Raw genomic sequence first — 21,620 nt, 5'->3', positions numbered from 1 at the left:
TAGCACTTCAGCTGCAAAAAAACCAATACAAGCACAAGCTTGAACCCAAAGTCACCCCCGTGGTATTTCCCAAGAACTAGTTAAGTTACAACAACCCCGAGCTTTAAAACCAGTGCAGTACAAGTATCATAATTTAGCTCCCAGCTCTAGTTGAACTCTAGCATTTTGAGCTTCAAATATCATCGCCCGCCGTTTACTTGGGGATGTTGGAAGTGGTGCCGGGGCAGAGCGTGAGGGTGATGGCGGTGTTACCACACGTGTAGTCGACGTTGTCGGCGGGTGTGTAGCCGGCTACACGAAGGGAGGCACAATGTCAGCAAACGATTTAGCGAGCATGACAAGCGGAGGGAGACTACTAACCAGCACCGTCGTTGTCGGGGAACGCGTACGCGTTGGTGCACGTGTTGTAGTAGAAGGGAGAGTTGGGGCCGGGACCGGCGTTGCTCACGCAGCCTCCTCCGCCGGCGGGGAGAGCACCGCCGGAGCAGGCGCTCACGGACGAGCAGCAGGGGGAGTAGCAGGAGTTGTCGGGGCCGGGGACGGGCTGTTAGGTACACAATAAACGTAATGACGATTAGATGGGGGCAAAGTCAAAGTGACGTAGGGAATGTACTTACGCAGCCTGAGGAGATCGTGCAGGCGTAGGCGTCGCAGCTGGCGTCAGCGGAGGAGATCTCCATACCGACGTTGTAGCCGTAGATCAAAGAGATGTCATAGGTGACCTCGCCCGGGACGGCCCACTGTTATTTCAAACAAGATGGTCAGGCTCAAGGTGTTCATTCTCTGAAGAATGAAATGAGCAACGCACGAAGTTGAACTCAGCACGCGAGAAAGGCGTCTGACCGTCCCAGGTGGGACCACCGGTGGTGCACTGCGAGCCGTTGCAGCCCGTGCCGACGTTGACGGCACCATCCCAGTTGTTGGAGATGTTCAGGTCGGCAGAGGCACCCGCGCCGATGTTGACGTTGTTGTCGATCGTGCCGTAGGAGGTCTGTGTGAAGATCGTGACACCTTCGGAGCACTTGTTCACGACATTGAGCGACTGTGCGTTGGCGACCGCAGCGGCGGCGACGATGGCGGCGAGAGCAGCGAACTTGGACATGGTGTATGAATTTCCTAGGAGAGTGCGGGAGACTGGCTGGCCGAGGAGTGGTGAGTGTTAGCTTTTGAAAACGGGCGACCTTTTATACGTTTTATGGATTATGGAGACGCGTCAAGGCGCGTCTGGAGCATCCACTCGAGCCGCAGCTCCCAAAATACCCCGCAGTGCTGCACAAGGGCGTAAAGCCTACGCACCATGGGCCGATTGGTGCCAGCGAACGCAGAACCTCACGTGAAGCTGCGGCAGCGAGCCCCAGCCGCTGCGAAACGTCAGACTGATGGATGATCAACAGCAAGCTGCAGCCATCCTGGAACAAAATTCAGGAACAAAGCCCACGGATTGTACTACGCGGGGAGACGTGACCACTAGTAATGATCGCTCTAACGCGCATGCCAGACTATGCCAGAGCGGGTCCGTCATCAACTTGACCGCGATGGCCTGTGCGGTACCGCCATGTGGTCGAGCAACGGAGGTGGAACTAAAAATAACTAGAGAAGGAAGCAATCGTGAGCTGGCAGATGCAGTCAGACGGCGCTGACTCGCGGAGGAGCAAGTGGGGTTTAGCAGGGTTTAGCGAGTGCAAAGTTGCCTCGGGTCATTGCAATGCTCCACTTTGCTCCACCTTTTCATTAAAAGAGACTCGGGATCGTCACATTGGTGTTCGCGAATGTTGAGTAGATGCCCACAGGTGCCGTCAGCTTGTCGTACATAACACAAGTCTACCAACGTTCAAGTTCTTACCTCCGAGTCTACCTTGCATGACAGCCACACAGAACTTGCGCCGGTGACGCAGCATAGAATGGTGCCGGTCCCATGACCCTCGGCCTCCCTCGGTCGTCATGATGCTGAGTTAAAAATGGCCGCGTCACGTCGTTTTTTTGTGGTCTTCATTCAAAGGTTTGCTACTTCTCAGTCAAAATAGGCGGATGCTGGGTACGTGATCCATAAGCACCATGCGGAACACAACGGTTGTCACTGATTCACCGGCAACGGAAGCTTGAAGACCGTATATTTCCGGGTGCCTGACACAACTGGGGGCAGAATGCCGTGAAGTTTATTAGCTCGAGGTCTCTCGAGGTGTCTGCAAGTCACCGTAAAAGTCTCGCAGTAGTAATGACAGCGTGCAGCAGCGTGCAGCACCCTTAAAATGTATATTTTGCACTGCTGGCAAATCATCATGATACCGTATTGACGTCTGTGAAGGCCATTTGAGCTATTTTTATGAGTGTCGATATGAATGTGCGCTCATCATGCGTCGTCTTCTCTTCGGGTTGAAACTGATTTACTGGTCAGCGAGGTATATTCGGCTGTGCATGACATAGATGGTGGGCGTAAGCATCTCGGGTTGGTGACTTGAGATAACTGAGAGTGTAGTGACCGTACGCAAACCCGTTTTAACCTGCCCAGCGCCAAAAAGAAAAGGAGTAAGCCTGCTAAGCATAAAAGAAACCGTGTTCATCCCCTTGCGACGCAACCATTCCAGACTCCAGTCACGAATAAAGTTGTCGGCTCTTTTTATCCCGCTTGCCTTGGTGGCAAAGTGAACGAAAGACACGAGGATCTTCGGCTTGACCCACGGTCCGGAGTCCTCTGTTACGCATCGAGTGGCCCTTTGAGAAACTTGATGCAAATACAGAGGTCACCACACGTGTAGAAGTTATTGCAGTTGTGAGTGGCAATTGCGAAGGTTGGCATTATATGGCATATAACATTGCGTTCTATAGTATGCTGAGATGACAATATGCGTCTAAAGTACCTAGAAATATGTAAGTCCCTTTTGTCTGTCTCAAGAGCAGAGTTGCAGACGTACCTTGGGTGCCAAACTGACAATCTTCCCCCACCCCTTCATGCGCAGGTCTGCACTGACAACACCACCTATCCGCGTTCCCAGCATCTCGCGCTTGTTGTTGAGGAGGACAGCGGCGTTGTCGTCGAAGCGAATGAAGCGGCCGTCTGGTCGGCGCACGACTTTTTTCGTGCGGACGATGACGGCGCGTCGGACGTCTCCTCGGCGCACTTTGACGGCGGTGGCGGAGGCAGCCGCTGCGGCGCCAATGGGTCGGGCGCGCTTGACGACACAGACGATTTCGTCACCGATGGAGCCCCAGCCGTTGTTCACCTTCTGCTTGAGCACGTTGACGCACTCGACGAGGAGGGCGCCGGAGTTGTCTATTACCTAAGACGAGAAAGGTTAGTGTATGCGCGAAGTAGTGACAAGTAAGACGCACGTTGAGCTTACCCTTGAGTCCAATCATCCCCGCGTTGGTATTAGGCTTGTCAAGAAATCGACGAAGCAATAGTACGAGCTTGCAAAAAGCACACGCGTAACCGTGGGAATATGACCGCCACGGCTTACGTACGCTTCCCGTCGTTAGAGGAGATTTCCCACGTTGATCCTCACCAGACGTTCCAAGGCGAGTCTTTCCAAACTGAACAGAACACTTGACCGAACCCCACAGGATCCGCATCAGGCCAGCTTCCCGTTCTCCACCCACCACAATCAGTTCCCATCTCTTTGCTCCTTGACTTCACCCTCGAATCATGCCTGCGTCTCGTAGAGGAAGCGGGAGTGTCATCTTGCCGTCTGGGCAGACGATTGCGTTGCACACAAGGACCCACGATGAGGAGGATCTCCCCCATGCTACCAAGAAGTAAACCAATTAATGTCACAAGTAACGACATCCCGTTGAATTGACTGGCTACTTTGTGCAGGACGATGGCCGACCATCTGCGGAGATTCGAGAATCTGTAGGCGTTAATGTGTTTAGGGGCTGTTCTCTTGACTCTGAACATATGCCTTTCTAAGGTTTACGCTGACCCCGCAGCGGATGCGCATGATCGTCGAAGCATTTACAGAGACACTTGAGGTTGGCTTGAACAAGCCAAACCAGGTTGTGGTGAGTGTCATACTTAGTAGTCATATTCAGCCTCGTCCCTTCCGTTCGTCATTTCCTTCATCGGACGAGACGTCAGAACACTACTTGGTCTATAATTGGACCCTCGGGTGCATATGACACAACTCTGAAGTCCCATCCGAAACATACTCGGTTTCCTACTTCCCTCGCCAGTACATTGTCGCTTTTGCTCTGTTTCGCCTTTGATGTCGTATCTATGAAGTCATTCCAAGATTCCTGAATATTTGATCACGTGTCAACCCCAATCGTCGCGTGTGCTGACCCTGTCCTGTAGCCCATGATCCCCACCTTCGTCTTTGGCTGGCCAACAGGCTCAGAAAAGGGAGATTTCCTTGCTCTTGATCTTGGTGTGTACTCTCTCAGCAGTTTCTCTCTTCCACCGCCTTCCGTATCCTTCCTTCGATGCCGTGTTGCCGCACTGCACCCGCAGTGATATCATATATACAATTTATCGCATCTAGCGTCGGCTCGCGCGCCCCGGGATACGGACATCATCGTGATGCGGGCGGACGTGGCACTGATGAGGTATCTGCACTCACAGGTGGAACCAACCTCCGCGTTTGTCTCGTTACCCTCCAAGGCGAGGGCAAATTCGAGATCACGCAGACCAAGTACCGCCTTACCGAGGAGCAGAAGCAGGATGATGGCCAGAAGCTGTTTGATTTCTGTGCGGAATGCCTGAAGACGTTCGTCGATACGAACTCCGGGGACGGGCCCGGCCAGCTTAAGCCTGGGCAGATCTTACCTCTTGGTTTTACGGTAAGGCCCTCTGAGGCTGAGCTGCTTATCTCGTACTAACGGTACATTTTAGTTCTCGTACCCCTGCTCGTACGTATGTCTCCGGATCGCACATACGCCCATTGCTAACGGAGGCTTAGCCAAGAACGGATTGACCACGGCGAGCTTATCCGCTGGACAAAGGGTTTCGGCGCGCCAAACACCGAGGGCAGGGACGTGGCCGAGATGTTTAAGAAGTCCCTTGCAAAATTCGTGCGATTTTTCATCCCACGGAAGAATGCGCATGCTAACATTGATACGCAGGAGCTTCCCATTACACTGACTGCACTTATCAACGACACGACTGGAACATTGGTTGCGTCCCACTACGTGAATCCAAAAACGAAGATCGCTGTCATCTTCGGAACGGGTTGTAATGCCGCATATATGGAGCACGTCAAGGACATTGGCAAGATTAAGTCGCTGGGTATTGACGAGGACGCGGATATGGCGATTAACTGCGAGTGGGTGAGTGTGCCTCAATGACATATGAGGATAAGCTTTTATGAGGATATTCTAGGGCGCCTTCGACTCGTTTGAGCATGAACACTTGCCACGGACGAAATACGATGTCGTCGTTGACGAGGCGTCAAACAAGCCTGGAGAACAAGCTTTCGAGGTTAGCTGCTGTTTTGTATGATGTCGTATAGTAATTTAATCCTCTCACAAAGAAACTCATCTCCGGGCGCTACCTCGGCGAGATCTTCCGTGTTGTCGTGTGCGAGCTAATCGATGAAGGAGTCCTCTTCCTGGGCCAGAACACGTACAAGCTTGAAAAGCCCTACATCATCGACACCGCTTTCTTGTCTCTCATGGAGAGGTACGTCTACCCAATCAACCACTTTCACATCTTGCCGGCAGCTCATATATGTATGCGCTTTTCAGCGACCCAACGGACGAGCTTCTCATGATCATCGGTATCTTCACGCACTTCTTCAATATTGAGACGACGCTAGCCGAGCGCCAGTTCTTCCGCGCGCTCGCCAAGCTCATCGGGCGGCGTGCTGCACGCATGTCCGCGTGCGGTATCGCTGCCATCGTCAACAAGATGGGCTACATTGAGGAGGGATGCGCCGTCGGTGCTGACGGTTCGTTGTACAATGTCAGTACCCTTTCAGTCGGTCTGTCTAGCTTCGTGGTGAGCTGAGTCGTGGTGAATACAGAAATACCCCATGTTCCCCGAGCGCGTGCACGAGGGCCTAGTGGACATCTTCGGCGACAAGGGACGCAATATTGTTACCCACCACGCCGAAGATGGCAGCGGTGTTGGTAGTGCAATCATTGCTGGTGAGTAGCTTCATCTCTTGTGACAATCCATCATTGGTTCTCTGACGCGGTGCTTAGCCATGACGAAGATTCGGAAGGATGCTGGCTTGTACACCAACGTCTAAGCGGCCGGTATGTGAACATGGACTCTGGGGAAAGGCGGGGGACAATCGGATGCGCTCGGCAACATGCCTATATGTTCGAGCTGAGGCAGTTTGTCAAGTTATCTACGTGTCGACGTTGGGCCAAGAAGACAAAATTATTGTAACTCGTTATGAACACCACTCTAGACTTTTGTGGCTGCCTTTTGCTGCTTCCCAGAATGTGGCACCGCTTAAATGCATTCGAGATGATGCGACCCGACGATACAGTTGTTTCGGGGTGAAGGCCGCTGGCTCCAGTATGCAAGGAATAAAATTACCACTACCTACTAACACGCAAGTAGCTGAGTCTATGGGAGAGCATTGTTCACAGTGCACTAGCACCAGTAATAATGTCGACAAGCTCGTTCGTAATTGCGGCTTGACGGCCACGGTTGTACTGCATGGTCAACGCGCCAATCATGTCTCCAGCGTTCTTCGACGCGTTGTCCATGGCATTGCGACTATTTTGATAGTTAGTAGTAATAATGGAAAGCGCATAGACGGTACGCACCGAGCGCTGATTTCGCAAGCGTGGGCCTCCGCGAGGGCGGAGTAGATGGCATTGGCAAGGACGAACTCAGCAAGATCCTTGGTGACGTCGTCCTCCATCTCGTACGACCGGAAGCCAGCTGCAAGCAAAAGACCGTGTGAGTAGGCCAAGCGCACAATCTCCGTGCCAAATTCTACGCACCCGACTCCTTGAGCTGGGCCTCGTTAGGGACCTCGACGGAGGTGGGCTCGTACGAGATTGCGGAGACGAATTTGTTGTGGACGAGGACGATGCTGTCGTACTTGACGTCGCTCTTCTGGATGAGGTCCGCAACGCTAGCGGCGTCAGCAAACGTGGGCACGTCACGGCCGATCTGGTTGAACGTGAGGGTAAGGTTCTTGCTCAGGACACGCTGGATCTGGGCCTTGGACTTGTCACCAATGACGGCGATGGGCGACTCCGGGTCGATCGTGGGCTCCTCACCACCAGTCTGGCCGAGCGCACGGCGGGTGAACTTGGACACGGAAGAGTGGATACCGCCGCAAAGGCCCTTATCGGAGGAGACAACGATGACAAGCTTCTTCTTTGAAGCGTCCTTCTCCTCAGCAATGGTGTGCTGGAAGATTTCTGCCCGAGGAGAGGGATGCATTAAGACATTATGGCAGATGTGGAAATGAGGAGCAGTAGGACATACCAGAGTTGGCCAAACCGTACTCCTTGCCGCTCTGCATAGCGCGCTGGGCTTTGGCGAGCTTGGTAGAGGCAATCATCTTCATGGACTACATGATTCTGTTGTCAAAACATGTTCGTTTAGCGACTTGACGCGCTCCGAAGCGTACCTTGGTGATTTTCTCGATGTTTTTGACCGACTTCAGCCGAAGTTCAAGCTCGCGAAGGGTGGCCATGTTGCGGGCATTTTGGGGCGCAGCCGCCTGGGGAGCCTGCTTGGCCGCAGCGCGAAGGAGTGACTGACGGGCGAGCATGTCGGGGTGGTCAGCGGAAGGGGAAGGGGGAAACGATTTCTATGTATTCTACAAGTCGTTCACCACACTCGGGCACTCTCGGCGGAGCGCGGGCGGACATTCAACTCATGCCGCACTTAGAGCGGAGCCAAAACTGACTCGGCAAGTCGCCCCTCCTGATTAAGATATTGGCAGCGTCCTCGAGTCAGACGCATACGATCACTCGCTCTAACGCTGTGTCATTGCATACTTCAGCGAGTCCTTTGACACAAAACAACGACATCATGGCCTCAGAGGAACCTCTCTTTGATCCTTCGCTCAAGAAGCGCAAAAAGAAGACTGTCGCCTTCACCGAAGATCCTCTGGGTGCTGATGCTGACCCCACCACCCCTGCCCCGACAACAATCGACGCGACTACCACCAATGGCGATGCCGTCGACCTCGGTCCTACCACTTTACATGAACAGATGAAGCAAAGCCTGGATGGCGATGCTGCTGATGGAAAGGAGGAGGATGACTTCAAGACGATGTTCCCGGAGGGTTTGAAGAAGAAGAAAAAGAAGAAGGACATTCCTATGGATCTCGTACGTCTCCGATATTTCAGTGTTTCTGCTCGTAATTTAATGAGATAATTATCAGGGTGACGAGGAGTCTGGCACGTCCACGCCCACGGTAGCAGCCGCGACTGAGGATCTCGACTTCTCTGACCTCAAGAAGAAAAAGAAGTCCTCCAAGAAGAAGGCGATGGAGGATTTCGAAAAGGAACTCAACGACTCTAAGGCTAACATTGAAGGAGATGAGGAAGCAGATGATGGGGCGCATTTGAATGAGTTGGATGACGCCGATCTGGGTGACGATCCTTTCGCTCGCGGGGCGGAAGCACCCACAGGAATCGACTCTGGTAGCGAACCCTGGCTATCCAGTGACCGCGACTACACTTACCCAGAGGTTGGTTTTTTCTTTTCTGATAATATCTAATTGACGGCCAGCCCACTTATCTTGTAAATTCATATAGCTTCTGCAACGCTTCTATGCCTCTCTGCACGCCTCCAACCCCGCCCTCCTCATGTCCACCGGCAAGCGCTACACCATCGCACCACCTCAAATTCTGCGTGAAGGCAACAAGCGTTCCATCTTCGCCAATGTCGCCGACATTTGCAAGCGTATGCACCGTCAACCCGAGCACGTCATTCAATTCATGTTTGCCGAAATGGGTACGACTGGTTCTGTCGACGGTTCCGGTCGTCTCGTCATCAAGGGTCGTTTCCAGCCCAAGCAGATCGAGAACGTGCTCAGACGGTATATCGGTGAGCCGTTAGTGTTTTTGACTATATCAAGAACTTTACTCACGAGGTTGTAGTCGAGTATGTCACTTGCAAAACATGCAAGTCCCCCGATACGCTCCTCACAAAGGAGAACCGTATCTTCTTCATGTCCTGCGAGTCCTGCGGCTCGCGGCGGTCCGTCAACGCCATCAAGAGTGGTTTCCAGGCCCAAGTCGGCAAGAGAAGCAAGAACAAGGCCAAATAGATTTTATCGTGCTCTTTATTTACAAGCCGTTCTTCATCACCTCATGTACTTCTCATGTACATCATGTCCACGCTTTGCATATCACTGTTCCTTTAGTCATGCACACATTCAATCCACTCGATTTAGGATAATTTCATGAAGACGGATGTGCCGTATCGTCTATGGCCATTTCGACGTACACAAAGCGTAGAGCATGAGTGATCTGCGATGCAATTCGTAAAACGTGGCAGATGCATGAATGCTACTAAGAGACTTGAGAAACTAAAGGAGAGCATATCGTAAAAGCTGAACTAGGTGGTAAATTGGTGCAAAAAAGGTAGCTGGTCAATCGGAACGCGATGAGTCGACGTTGAGTCACAAGAGGCAGGCAGTATAAATGCAGAAAGAAGAGAACAAGGAAAAGGCAGAACGGAAGTCAGTCATACATCGTAAATAACAAGCGTCACATTTCGTCAGGCAAAGCCATCGTGCATCATGGATCACGAATTCGCGAGGTCCCCCACCCGCGTTAACGCAACGCGCCGCTTCTTCTTCGGTGGCTCTTCCTTCTTGTCCACCGCCTCTTCCCGCTTGTTACTTGAACCTGGTCCCGATGCAGGTGGGGCAGGTGTAGGCGCGTCCTCCGCCGTCTGCAGCGGCGTCGACGGTTCGCTCCGCTTGAGGGGCACCGACGACGACGACGGTGTTGGTGCATGGGAGGATGTGGATGACGGGAGGCCGGTAGTCTGCGAGGAGGGCGTGTACGTGAGCGGCACGGAATTGTGGTGCGCGATGGATTGCATCTGGAGCGCCTGCTGCTGCGTATGGTGCGTCGGAAGTATTTCGTCGAAAATGACGATAGTACAATAGCCGTCGCGCGAGGAGATCATGAGGCATTGGCCGTCTGGTGACCTGTTCGCGCAACCATTTAGTCACTTATCAAGTATTGATTGCTAAGGAGGTTCAATGGGGGGCCTACCAAGTCGCATCTGTGAATTCATCGTAGTGCAGCTTCGTGAGCATGCAAACAGGCCCGGATTGTTGCGTGTCGTATATTGTAACGGTGTCGTTGGTAAGCACGGCATAAAGCATCCTGTACGGCAACGCGAACACCGATCCCGAACTCGAGGCTCCAGATGAGGTTCCCGCAGCTGCGATCAGAGCAGGCGTGGGTGGCGCTGATGTTAATGGTGTTGGCGTTTTGAGCGCATGGGTAGGGGATTGAAGCAGCGTCGACTCGGGCGGCACATGCTGAGGCGCAGGGGCCGCGAGCGGGGCGCCCGAGGGCCCCTTCTCGGTCCTGGGTGAGGGGAGCGCAGACGCCGGGAGGGATGGGGGAGGTACGGGGCCAGTGATGTTCACTGGGACGTCACCTTCCTTGCCCTTCTCCACCGTGCCCGTCTTCGGAGTCTGAGAAGGTGCTTCTATGCCAGGAACTTCGTTGCGGAGCTCATACAGCATGGGGGAGAATTTAACAGCGACACTGGCTTTCTTGTGCCCAGGGAGCTGCGCTACAGGCGGGCGAGCAAAATTGGCGCGGGTGTAAATGTACACAGAGGAGGTGGAGGAAGGAGTCTCTTTCCCAGCGTCTTTGGTGTTGATGGATGGTCGCGTTTTGCGTCCGCGAGTTGGGGTGGTTGATTCGTCTTCGTTCACAGCTTGAGTTTTTGACGCTCCAGCGGCGACTGAGGGGTCCTCGAACTGGCCAGCAGGGGTCATAAGCAGGCCGCCGTCCGGGCTGAACGTCAGCCGCCGGAAGAAATTGGTGTAATTTTCCTCCCCATAGAGCTTAATGGTAGACCAAGCTGGGGAGGGGAGGGCTCGAATAGCAGGTAAAGGAGGCATGGGTGATGGAGAGCGACCATAGCGACCGTAATGCGAAGGCGAACTGGGAGCATTCGAACCGCTGAAGGATGAGCGCCTTGAGGAAGGTTTCTCCAGTGGCGGCGGAGGAAACATCGAAGAGGGCGTGCTTGCGACAGACGTAGCCGGAGTGAGCGGGGCATAACTAGAAAGATCATCCTTGCCGGGGTCCTTTGACTCCTTGTTATACTGATCACTGACGCTGGATTCTGCGTCACTTGCCGTTGACTCCCGACGGGCGAGCTTAATTCGGCTCTGAGAACTGGGCGTACGGCTGTGATTATATGCCATGCGAGTGTTCTTGCCTACCGCATGGGCTTCAAAGACTCCGTTCTTGGTTGAGATGGAGTAGATGTGCATCGAACGGTCGCTGCTCTGAGTGGCAACATATTCGTTGAGGGGATCCCAAGCGACGCCCTGGACGTAATGGTTATGCTCCGCTATCTCAAGCACGCATTTACCTGCAAGAAAAAACAATTGGCATATTGCTGAAGCTGTTCATCAGAGCACACGTACCGTCCGTCACGCTCCAAATTCTTGCGCAATTATCCGTGCTTCCAGCAATAATGTACTCTCCCGTTGGACTCCAGGCCAGGTCATATACCTGCATCCTCGTGGTGCTGGAACGATATCCGATGAGTACTCCATGCCAGACCATCTTCAAGTAGCAGAGGACATACCTGAGAGTCAGTCGCGGTTTCCAATACTCTTTCTCATACACCATATCGTCCGCCGTCAAGTCACTCCCGTACGTTGCCGTCGGCGGGCTACTCGTAGGCGCCCACACAATAATCATCCCATCTGCGTCAATTAAGCCACATAGACCGCCGCACAGGCCGTAGCAGACTCACCATCGCCCGCTGAAGCAATCAGATCCCCTGAATACGCGTAAGAAGAGCGTGTTAGACACGGTGCAAGGTGGCGTGCGCGGGTGGGAAAGAGCCGCTGGGGGACGTACCATTGGGGGAGAAGCGGACGACGTTGACAGCGGCCGAATGACGGCTGAGCGTGGCGAGGTACTCGACTCGAGCGGGGCGGGGCGTGATTTTCTCGCCGTCCTCAGCGAGCGAGGTGGGCATGATGTTTGGGTGCACCATCCATAACTGAGACACGAGAGGGAAGGGGAGAGGTTCAGAACCTTCTGCACATGCTTACGTTGGCGCGCACGAGCACTCACCCGAACATGGTTGTCTTCTCCAGCTGTGGCGAGTCTGTATGACTGAGTGGCGAAATTTCGGTCTTGTGTTGGACGCGCCTTTTTGAACGGGACGGGTTGGAAGTCGCAGCTCAAAATGGGCTTCGAGTCGTGCCAGCGGATCTCGAGAGTGCGGTAGCGCATCGTGCTCTTCTAGACGCAGCAGCAGATAACAACTAGAAACGGCGGCCGTTACGAGCGACGAGGTTGTGCTAGAGGAGGCGGTGGGAGGAGGAGTCGGGGCGGGTAGGGGGGTGATCGAGTGCAGTTGATCAATATTTCCTCCTTATAGTTGTTGTAGTATAATGTGACCACGAATAACAAGCCCCGAACCAATTGTAAAGGGGCTCCTTCAGCCCCAGCTCGATGCCATGTCTACTAGCGCCCGCACTGCCTATTGTATTTAAAAACAAGGCCAACGGGGTCAACCGACGGCCTGGACAATATCATCATAGTCGATGCCATCGTCTACATCATCGCAGCGTACTAAGCCTCAGGGTAGATGTCGAGCTGAATAGATCGTCCTTCACGGTCTCGTACTCCTGCGCCTCTGGTGTCTGCCCATAAATCACCGCGAGGTCCTTCTGATTACGTTGCAGCACCTTGGTCAGGTGCTGGATCCCGGCCTGCTGGTCAGCCAGTATCTGCAACGAATCACATGAGTCCCTCGGACGTAGAAATGAAGCTGATTCTTGTTCCCTGAAACTTACCTGAGCAATCTGCTTGAGGCCTTCCTCGTCCACAACTGCCCAATCCGCCTGGCTATCCGTCCCAGCTTTTCGGCCTCGTTCTCTGGCGGCTGTGACGGCCCCAACCAAAGCCCATAGCTCGTTCAACTTGCCCCGCATCTTGCTCGCGCCACCCGGCCGCCGGATGTCCTCCTCCATCTCTTCTAATGCCACCCGAAGTGCCTCTTCCTCAGGCGTAAGGGATGAAGAACGGACCGCAGGGATCAGCAGATGCAAATGCTGAATCAGCTGCATCAACCGATGTGATATCTGAACCTGCAGCTGCGCAGCACGCTGGAGCCGTGAGGTGTTGCTGTCCTGGTGGAGTTCGGCGAGTGCTCGTAACCGTTTTTGAAGCTCCTGTGATAATATGAGTGCCGGTTCTAAATTCTTACTGATACGCGACTGATGTACCTTCAATTGCTCTTGTTGATTGGCCGCCTGCTTTGACTGCGCATCCACACGTAACCGAAGGTCATCAAATCCTACTGCGAGGACAGGTACAAGACTTTTCATATAATTAGCGGGAAATGCGGCATAGTGGTCTGGTCACCTACCACTCAGGGTTTGGGTTTTCACGAACTGCGCGCTGCCAAAGCGACTCATCTACAGCATTTGGAGGACGTCCGTACAAACGAGCAGTGCCGGGATCAACCAGATTATAAAAATAGTGCTGTTATAAAATGAATCAATCCATCGATACTCATCAGACGCGTAGTACTAATGCTCACCTGGAACCGGCACTGTGGCGAAGACGAGTTCCATGCCTGCGCAACGCCTTCTATACGCTGGCTCAAAGCAGCAAACTGCGCCTGAGGATCTGCCTGCTGTTGTGAAGACGCGTTCCCTGCCCGTGACGCGAGAAAATTGTTCGACGTTGACTGGCCGAGGGTACTGCCAAATAACGAATTTCCGCCTCCGAAGAGTGAACCCTGAGGCTTCTGTTGTTGTTGTTGTTGCTGCTGCTGTGTGGACTGACCGAACAGCGACGCGCCAGGATTCGTCGACTGACCAAAAAGGGAGGAAGTAGTGGTACTTGCCCCAGGCCCAGATTGTTGTTGCTGCTGCTGCTGTTGGGGCTGACCAAACAAGGTTGTGGGAGGCTTGTTTCCGAAGAGCGGATTAGTGTTCGTGGACTGCCCAAAGAGACCGGTACCGGCGTTGGACGATTGGGCTGCACTATTGGTCGATGAATTACCAAACATGCTACCTGACGGTTGGGGGTTCCCGAAGAGGCCCCCACCCGAGGACTGCTGTGTATTTTGAGTGTTAGTGTTGGGATTGCCGAACAAGTTGCTGCCCGTTGACTGCTGCGTCCCGGTGTTTCCAAACTGGCTCGTCGAAGGCTGTTGAGCGGAGGTGGTGCCCGTGTTGCCAAACAGGCTGCTCCCCTGCTGTTGAGGTTGGTTCGCATTCATGCCGGTGCCCATATTTCCAAACAAACTCCCTCCGGTGTTCGTCGACGGTGTATTCCCGAACAAATTGCCACCAGCAGGTTGCGTTGCGTTCGTTCCGGTGTTTCCAAACAGGTTACCCCCTGCAGGCTGTTGGGTGTTCGTCGATGGATTGCCGAAGAGGCTATTCCCCGACGACTGTTGTTGGTTCGTAGCGCCAGTGTTTCCGAAGAGACCACCCCCGGCAGCGGGTTGATGTTGTTGCTGCTGGGTGTTCCCAAATAGGCTGCTGCCAGTCCCTCCTCCGGTGTTGCCAAATGGCGAGGTACCCGTACCCGTCGAGGGCTGTTGTGTGTTTCCGAAGAGACTTGTCCCTCCTGAAGGCTGATTCTGACCTCCCTGCTGCGTGTTCCCAAAGATGCTAGGGGTCCCACTCTGGCCCTGGTTCTGGTTCTGGTTCTGTTGCCCAAATCCACCGAACATAACTGGAAACTAAACGACAAAGGTGATGGGGTGACGATTTGAGAGGGGCAGGGGGGTGGCGGATCTGCCTCGCGGCGTCGTGAAACAAAGGCGCGCTCGCGAACTTCCCGTTCGCCATTCGTCACGTGGATGAACGCGTCCGGGAAACACAGTCTCTCTCTCCACAGTATAAAACTAAGCTCTGGCGGGTGATCGTATTCCATTCGCTACTCTGTCCGGCATTATATCATCCCACATATCTACAAGACATAGACACACAAGGTTTGCCTCGCCTTACGAGCTCACTCAGATAATTAGATGAAATGCCATGGAGCAACATGAATGCAATATGAGGATAGCGCATGCATCATAGAAACATGTGATGTACATGTAGCGTTTTGGATCCCCACTCCCCCCATCACAACAAAACAACGATGCGCTCAGAACTACGCGAAAACCGTGTTTGTTAGTCCTAGTATTGGCGGAGAAAGAACAACAAACGACGTACGCGGAGTGCCTGGAAGAACCACTTGTTCTTGCCCGACTGGTAACGCTCCTCAAACAGCTTCTTGATGTTCTTCTTGGAGTCTTCCCGTTGCGATGGCTCCTTGAAGGTGTCCGCAGAGACGGAGCCCTTCAAGCTCTCAAGCTCGAGGGCGTACCGTGTTGGGAAGAGATGCGAATAGTTGACAACCTTCATAGTTAGAATGGACACCATATCATATCACACTATCGGTCAGATCCGTCCTTCTCCTCTCTAACTAGTGGGCTACACACACCTTGATGAAAGGCTTCACTCTGCTCCGCCGCGTCAGTTTCTTAGCACCCATACTCCGCGTGACCTTCCGCGGGTAACGCTCGATGCCCGCAACGATGGCGTGGGGATAGGGCCGGTCCTTAGTACCTTCGTCATTCTGCTTGATCACGACGACCTTCTTTCCAGCCTGGCGGCCCTGCAGAACGATAGCGACCTATTTCCAGAGCAAAGACAGACACATGTCGATCGGTTCTCCTGTCCATACAAATTGGGTGCCATGAAAACGTACTTTTCCTGGCTTGTAGACTAGATCATAGGGTCAGCATATCTCCTGTATCTGGTTCAAGTATGGGGCGTACCTTTCGGCATCTTGAGGATATGGGCGGCGGGACTGCTTGCTGTGACGATCTCGAGGTGCAGCTGTCTCGGTCGAAGCCACCCGGCGAACACCGGTCGGTTCTTGATAGTTGAGCAGAATAAAGTTCAGTCACGTGCTCGAAGTATAGGCGCCCGCAGAATCATATCTTATCTATCTTGATTCGGCTGCTTCGGAGGCAATGCCTAAAAATATCTTCTTCCTTCACAAATAACTGATGCGGGCGTCCCGGGCCTGCTCCACTCAGCGCCTGAACAAAGCTTCGAATTCGAGAAGGTGCTGCGCAGTTGGCGCCGATGGTTCCCCGTAATTGCCCATCATACCTCCCGGTAGCGATGGGAAGAACGATTGAAGAGTTCATCGTCCACCATCCTAACATACCCATTGCAACTCAGCTGCCCTGGCTGCTTGGTCACTGATAACGTCTGGGCCCTTGCCATGAACAGCCCCATCGCATCTCAGTTCATGGGAGAAAGGCAGCGCGAGCATATTATGCGCTGTTGCGGTTGTGATGCGAGCGGACTGAGTCCGATCGCGCGAATTACGGATGCTACAGCGACGGGGGCGTATCGAGAGGTGTTCACCAACCCATCCGAACCGTGGTTACAGGTGGTTACACCTTCCCTACACAACCATTCAGTATAGTTCGGTATTCACACCAGAGCTCCACAACCATGCCATCTCATCCCTTGCGAAAATCAATTCCACGGAATGGACATATCATTATGATACATCCAACACGATCAGTGATGTTTTCTGCCACTGAGTACCTGGACACGTCGTTCACACGCGTACCACGCCCTGTTGTGCCTGTGATACATGATGCAAAGCTCTCTGACATGGACGATTGAACCATACTATACTTCACCTTCCCCGAATTTCCGTCAAGGATGACTCACTTCACTCTGCTCGCGGAAGAGAATGCTTCTGATAATAAATACTTACAATCACAATCAACGAAGCCCAAGGAATGATAACCACTATGAAAAACGGAGCAAACATGTATCAAATAACTAACTAAAGGAAAGCATGACACATGAGAGCTAAACAACACGGTCCGCGATTAATAACAAATCCGCGGCCGGGGGGTATGAGTAACCGGCGTCAGGGGCGGATAACGAGAGGACATCGCTGCAGCCAAACTGGCGACGAGTCTATGAGAACGCGCTAAGTACTAAAGCACTTAGAGGTTGATGTTGACTAAGGGAGCTTTGTCAGAATGGGCGCGTATGGTAAGAAGAAAGGGAGCATACTGGGCGAGCAGCCGAGGTTGATGAGGCCGCTAAAGTTGTTGTTCTCACAGCAGACGGGTTCTTGGTTGCTGTAGAGTTTGGTTGGTTAGCTTGTGAAGCACAAATACTCATTGAAAATCAACGTACCACTGTCCGCCTCCAGAGCCGATGACGGAGACAGGGCTGCAGTTCATGCCAACCTGGGTATCTCCAGGAATACCAGAGAGACCGAGGAGGTCAAGGAGCTTCTGGACGATGCTCTCGTCGGCCTTGTGGACAGAGTTGCAGCACTGGACGGGGCCAGTGTTGCAGTCACCGCCAGAGCCACCAGAAGCCTGGGCCTTGGGGGCGGCTAAAAAGAAAGGAAAAGATCATGTTGAACATTGATACCACGCGTGTATCGGATGCAACATACCAGTCTTGGAGCGGCGGATGGGAGCCTTGGGGGGGAGACCACGGGCCATGCGGTGAGCGTTGGTCTCAGCGGCCACAACAGTGGCGGCAGCAGCAATGGCGACGGCAGTGGTGAACTTCATTGTGGAGGAGGGGGGGCTCTATTAACGGAGGACGGGTAAGAATAACGGTGCAGAGGCTGCGAGAAGAGAACGGACGAAACGACTGAACGAAAGGTCGGTGAAAGGAGCGCGAGGTAGCGGCGAATAGGCCTGCTTTATAGTGGGCGGTAAGGAAGATAGAATTCTGGCAGGACACAAATCTCGGCTTCGAATAAAGGGCACCGAGCTTCCGGTTTCCGATCACGCGCGAGTGCCATGCCGTCAACGAACGAACCAAACGGGCAGAGTTGATCAAATTGCTACAAGCCCCGTCGGCGTTGCTACGCCAATAACGAGATCTAGGCCGAATCCCATCATCCATAGGCCCCAACATGATATCCAGAAAAGTTCTCTCTTTATCCGTACTCATCCTCCGAGACAGCCAACTCTCCACTTTACGGCTCGGAGTGCATCCTTGTTGCACGCGTCGCGATCCCAAGCCGCTTGTGGTTCGGCAAACACGTTCAGGGTGGTCAATATATGCCAGGGCTATTTTTACTATTCTTTCATGAATCCGGCCTGACGAGGCTGCGGATTTCTTGGCGTACGTATCCCGAAGGTGGCTTGGCCAAGCACTCCGACAAAGAACAGGACCTCCGCCGGGGTGTGTTTTACGCTCACTTTCAACGAAGTACCCTCGACTCCACAACGTATTCCATACCTCTTCGGCATGTCTATGCCCGTCTTGGGAATCGTTGCTGGGATCGCCCCGCGCTCAGCGCGAAGGATAGCGCTCGTCGCCGCACCGCTATCTACGGGCCACGGCTATAGGACGTCGATTGGAAGGGCGAGGCTTTTCGTCTCCCTTTATCGCCGTTTGCATGAACATGCCCTGTCAAACTCTCTATCCTTCTAGCGTACACGCGATTCTGATTGAACTCTTCCATCGATCGAAGGTCCTCGAGCATCAACTAGCCACAACGCTATGATGCTAGGGCATGCTCTGCCTGGTGGTCATCATGTTCGTATACTATGACGCACATCTTGCTCTGTGCCCTTGGTGAGAGATAACGAGGATACGGCGTGCCTTTGGCGCTCACAAGCTGAGGTATCAAAGCCTCAAGGACGCGGCAGGTCAAAGGCCAGTTCTTCCCATATCCTGCTCCAAGAAACGCCGATAGAACATGGTGCGATGACTCGTTTTTCCCAAGTAACTTGAGAACATCTTTCACGCCCGGGCTTACGGCTCCGAGGTTCAGACCACTTTCCCTCCGAAGCATTCGGACAGCCTTGTATTCCTGCAATAAAAGGACTTAAAGTTAGGACGAAGGTGTCACCGAGAATCTTCCCAGATAAGATCAGTATGTTGAAGGGGATCCAGAGCTGCTTTAGGCACGATGATCTCCATCATGACTTCTTCCCTACCAGGAGAGACAGGCTCATATTCGCGTCATGATCCCCCCTATAATCTCCTGTGTCTCAACTGCTCCCTATAACTACTGGAGCTTTGGTTCATAGCCTTGCCGCAGCGTCTGCGCAAGGCATTCCTGCATCGCAAGACCCGACGAAATCCATTCCTACAAAGCTAGGAATCCCAGACCAAGGCTTTCACTGGGCCTCCAAGATAACCGATCAGGTACGAACACTGGCTGACGGCGAACACATCCATCTCACCCTTTACACGCTGGCACGCACCTCACAAAAATAATCAGCGGTTCTGTATGTTTGCACACAGTAGCTGAGCAGCACTAGGATCCAACCGTCGTAGGGTACCACAATATCTCTATTGAACAATGCGAAATCGTCTTACTTCCAAACCGATGAGCCACATATGACTTAGGATTGACCCACGGTTTCTGGCTGTCAAGTCTGCGTGGAAGCATGTATTAATGCTGCCTGGTTCAAACTCGATCCCAGAATATGTGCATGACGCCCATACTACGCTAAGCCTGACACCAGAACGTGCAAATAAGCTTAGTGCCATCGACCTGAATTGATACCTTGAAGATCTGACCCGAGACTCACTAGCACTTACGGCATACAAAAATCCAAAAAAGACGCAATTAGCCCGTGAGTACTTGAGTTTTGGCGTTGGCATAAGCTGCTGGAAAGGGGCTTATGCATAAGATGCTAACGGCCGACGCGCTAAATGTGCGGGGAAGTGCGGGGATGAGCGCAAAGTACAGCTTACAGAAAGTTCTTTAGCATCCGTTTGGCTCGTAAACCTTGTGTGGCGAAGCCAATGGTGTATACGTACGTCTCGACAATACATTATGGAGAGAGACGGGACTGAGATGGAGGCATACATATTGGCCAGACCACCCTTGAGGAGCCTCGAAAGGCCTCGAGCACAGTTTAGATACTTCGAGCCGAGATCTCGCCTCTGAAACTCATGCATCCTTCATTGAGACGGGCAGAAACCTCGGAAATGGTCGAGGCACCGTTGAGTCGCAGCAGGAACATTGAATACATTCAAGTTAATGAATGATATGTTCGGGGCGACGGCGACTAGCAGCCTTCGCGGGTGACGCGGTTACACGGTGACTGCGCAGCTGAAAGTGTAGTTCAGCAAAGGTTGCTCCTGCCATGTACAACATACTGCGTTGGAAGACATTGCCGCACAATCAATAGAGGCGAGCAACATCCGGGCCTCGAACATCTGGCCTGCCGTCGGGGCAATACTATTCAAGGCACCGGGTGCTTCGTACGATGGAAGAAGAAATTAGAAGACGCTTCTCTTCGGCAGCAGGAGGATCTTGCAGGATGAGCGAATCGATCATGGCATTGTACCACTCAAATGAGTAATATACTCGCTCGCGATTCGACGCCAACGGAACATTATAGACCGATCAACAGCGCAAGAATCCCAGATACGACGAGAAGCCCGTCTGTGAAAGTAGCAATCGGGCTACCCACCTCGTACGGAGTGGGAGAAGAAACCAAGAAGAAGCCCACAACATATCAAGTTTATGGCAAGCCATGCATTGATCGACTATCATTTTTTGTGGACAACATGGCTAGGGTTTTATTGAAGAGCAGGAAACAGACAACAAGAGGTCCGAGATGAAAGGCCCGCTCAGCTCCAGGTCTAGACGTGCGCAGGATGCGCATCACATCTCTGGTCTTGCATCTTGTGGTAGTGATGGATCTGAGAAGCTTTCATTACACTTTGAACACACGAAGAAGAGGATCATCCGTGTTTCCTTCCGCTTCGACTGGTCCTGGAAGTACACGGCACTGTCACAAGGCGCGAATTGTCAGTGTGATGCTACACAGGGAGGAACTTGAAGGACGCACTCTTCGTTGTGGCAGCGCGGACATGGGATGTTGGAGTGTGCCTACAGACATGGCGTTGTCAGCGTTCGTGGCGGCACTTGAGTGTGAATGATAGGATATACGCACCAGCGTTGGATCCGTGCCAAGGTCCGTGACGACACCCTTCTGCTCTCTGGTGATGCACATCAGTACCTCGCGAAACACATTGACGCATAGGGTGTGAGATGGGGCTCTGACGCTGCGCAGCATGGAAGGACACAGGGGAGCCTGTTCTAAATGGTGAAAGGCTCACTTCGTCACCGTGAGCAAGTCATTCCGGTACACACACGCATTGTCCACGTCCTCATCATAGGTGCAGATGCGGCATGCGTACACCATGTTGCGCCGCGCCGGGTCAGCCTTGGGGTAGAGTAGGTTGTTGCATTCCGAGCAGAAGTGAAGAGAGGCCTGTCGTAGTTCAAGCCCATGTTCCAGAATTAGTCGCAAGGGCGCATGGTTGCGGTCGAAATGACACGTCCGAATGTAAAGAAAGAGAAAGAGGGGACACGTTAGCAAGACCGAGTGGTAGAGCAAACGCGGGGACAGACCATGCTGAGCAATGCGTCCGAGGAGGAGGAAGACAAGGGATTGGAACTCCGACACCGACGACGACGCGAATTTCGATCGCGTTTCGCGTCTT

At 53.1% G+C, this 21,620-nt stretch overlaps 11 protein-coding genes across 11 annotated transcripts; 3 read left to right on the top strand and 8 right to left on the bottom strand.

The window, feature by feature from the left end:
- Window positions 1–193: 193 nt before the first annotated feature.
- Window positions 194–1,144, bottom strand: CONPUDRAFT_166367 (Osmotin thaumatin-like protein; the record flags this gene model as incomplete). The annotated part of the gene is made up of 4 exons (XM_007771823.1): window positions 809–1,144; window positions 618–740; window positions 361–544; window positions 194–291 (listed from the first exon to the last, which is right to left on the bottom strand). The coding sequence occupies exons 1-4, from the start codon at window positions 1,100–1,102 to the stop codon at window positions 194–196; spliced, it is 699 nt and encodes a 232-aa protein (XP_007770013.1). The 5' UTR covers window positions 1,103–1,144.
- A 1,633-nt stretch (window positions 1,145–2,777) lies between these two features.
- CONPUDRAFT_166366 (ribosomal protein L14) lies at window positions 2,778–3,357 on the bottom strand (the record flags this gene model as incomplete). The annotated part of the gene is made up of 3 exons (XM_007771822.1): window positions 2,778–2,858; window positions 2,913–3,278; window positions 3,331–3,357. The coding sequence occupies 3 exons, from the start codon at window positions 3,355–3,357 to the stop codon at window positions 2,850–2,852; spliced, it is 402 nt and encodes a 133-aa protein (XP_007770012.1). The 3' UTR covers window positions 2,778–2,849.
- A 192-nt stretch (window positions 3,358–3,549) lies between these two features.
- On the top strand, window positions 3,550–6,465 carry CONPUDRAFT_82993 (hexokinase). Its single transcript, XM_007771821.1, has 13 exons — window positions 3,550–3,753; window positions 3,815–3,850; window positions 3,909–3,999; window positions 4,292–4,364; window positions 4,559–4,776; window positions 4,829–4,845; window positions 4,896–5,007; window positions 5,059–5,262; window positions 5,315–5,413; window positions 5,466–5,614; window positions 5,680–5,896; window positions 5,958–6,081; window positions 6,139–6,465. The coding sequence occupies exons 1-13, from the start codon at window positions 3,644–3,646 to the stop codon at window positions 6,183–6,185; spliced, it is 1,497 nt and encodes a 498-aa protein (XP_007770011.1). The 5' UTR covers window positions 3,550–3,643; the 3' UTR covers window positions 6,186–6,465.
- Window positions 6,466–6,528: 63 nt separating this feature from the next.
- CONPUDRAFT_58702 (ATP synthase F1 gamma) lies at window positions 6,529–7,598 on the bottom strand (the record flags this gene model as incomplete). Its single annotated transcript, XM_007771587.1, has 5 exons — window positions 6,529–6,664; window positions 6,715–6,832; window positions 6,895–7,320; window positions 7,388–7,472; window positions 7,533–7,598. 5 exons carry the CDS (start codon window positions 7,596–7,598, stop codon window positions 6,529–6,531), a joined length of 831 nt encoding a protein of 276 aa, XP_007769777.1.
- A 263-nt stretch (window positions 7,599–7,861) lies between these two features.
- On the top strand, window positions 7,862–9,305 carry CONPUDRAFT_126000 (eukaryotic translation initiation factor 2 beta). Its single transcript, XM_007771820.1, has 4 exons — window positions 7,862–8,239; window positions 8,295–8,603; window positions 8,671–8,962; window positions 9,016–9,305. The coding sequence occupies exons 1-4, from the start codon at window positions 7,940–7,942 to the stop codon at window positions 9,183–9,185; spliced, it is 1,071 nt and encodes a 356-aa protein (XP_007770010.1). The 5' UTR covers window positions 7,862–7,939; the 3' UTR covers window positions 9,186–9,305.
- A 22-nt stretch (window positions 9,306–9,327) lies between these two features.
- On the bottom strand, window positions 9,328–12,424 carry CONPUDRAFT_125998 (WD40 repeat-like protein). Its single transcript, XM_007771819.1, has 7 exons — window positions 12,205–12,424; window positions 11,986–12,130; window positions 11,879–11,905; window positions 11,708–11,828; window positions 11,544–11,647; window positions 10,144–11,488; window positions 9,328–10,076 (listed from the first exon to the last, which is right to left on the bottom strand). Exons 1-7 carry the CDS (start codon window positions 12,364–12,366, stop codon window positions 9,665–9,667), a joined length of 2,316 nt encoding a protein of 771 aa, XP_007770009.1. The 5' UTR covers window positions 12,367–12,424; the 3' UTR covers window positions 9,328–9,664.
- A 92-nt stretch (window positions 12,425–12,516) lies between these two features.
- CONPUDRAFT_125997 (uncharacterized protein) lies at window positions 12,517–14,896 on the bottom strand. The gene is made up of 5 exons (XM_007771818.1): window positions 13,682–14,896; window positions 13,508–13,623; window positions 13,365–13,458; window positions 12,933–13,310; window positions 12,517–12,866 (listed from the first exon to the last, which is right to left on the bottom strand). Exons 1-5 carry the CDS (start codon window positions 14,825–14,827, stop codon window positions 12,696–12,698), a joined length of 1,905 nt encoding a protein of 634 aa, XP_007770008.1. The 5' UTR covers window positions 14,828–14,896; the 3' UTR covers window positions 12,517–12,695.
- A 122-nt stretch (window positions 14,897–15,018) lies between these two features.
- On the bottom strand, window positions 15,019–15,994 carry CONPUDRAFT_106241 (60s ribosomal protein l27). Its single transcript, XM_007771817.1, has 5 exons — window positions 15,923–15,994; window positions 15,853–15,869; window positions 15,586–15,777; window positions 15,315–15,500; window positions 15,019–15,252 (listed from the first exon to the last, which is right to left on the bottom strand). Exons 1-5 carry the CDS (start codon window positions 15,930–15,932, stop codon window positions 15,247–15,249), a joined length of 411 nt encoding a protein of 136 aa, XP_007770007.1. The 5' UTR covers window positions 15,933–15,994; the 3' UTR covers window positions 15,019–15,246.
- A 1,052-nt stretch (window positions 15,995–17,046) lies between these two features.
- On the bottom strand, window positions 17,047–17,725 carry CONPUDRAFT_82987 (fungal hydrophobin). The gene is made up of 4 exons (XM_007771816.1): window positions 17,587–17,725; window positions 17,319–17,523; window positions 17,193–17,260; window positions 17,047–17,139 (listed from the first exon to the last, which is right to left on the bottom strand). The coding sequence occupies exons 1-4, from the start codon at window positions 17,705–17,707 to the stop codon at window positions 17,123–17,125; spliced, it is 411 nt and encodes a 136-aa protein (XP_007770006.1). The 5' UTR covers window positions 17,708–17,725; the 3' UTR covers window positions 17,047–17,122.
- A 2,737-nt stretch (window positions 17,726–20,462) lies between these two features.
- On the top strand, window positions 20,463–20,732 carry CONPUDRAFT_90970 (uncharacterized protein; the record flags this gene model as incomplete). Its single annotated transcript, XM_007771815.1, has 1 exon — window positions 20,463–20,732. One exon carries the CDS (start codon window positions 20,463–20,465, stop codon window positions 20,730–20,732), a length of 270 nt encoding a protein of 89 aa, XP_007770005.1.
- A 43-nt stretch (window positions 20,733–20,775) lies between these two features.
- On the bottom strand, window positions 20,776–21,531 carry CONPUDRAFT_90969 (uncharacterized protein; the record flags this gene model as incomplete). Its single annotated transcript, XM_007771814.1, has 5 exons — window positions 20,776–20,902; window positions 20,963–21,003; window positions 21,068–21,113; window positions 21,234–21,388; window positions 21,529–21,531. The coding sequence occupies 5 exons, from the start codon at window positions 21,529–21,531 to the stop codon at window positions 20,776–20,778; spliced, it is 372 nt and encodes a 123-aa protein (XP_007770004.1).
- Between the last annotated feature and the right edge of the window lie 89 nt (window positions 21,532–21,620).

The sequence above is a fragment of the Coniophora puteana genome (assembly GCF_000271625.1).
Source record: "Coniophora puteana RWD-64-598 SS2 unplaced genomic scaffold CONPUscaffold_8, whole genome shotgun sequence".
In the NCBI taxonomy this organism is placed as follows: Eukaryota; Fungi; Basidiomycota; class Agaricomycetes; order Boletales; family Coniophoraceae; genus Coniophora; species Coniophora puteana.
This window is presented reverse-complemented; position numbering and strand designations above follow the sequence as displayed.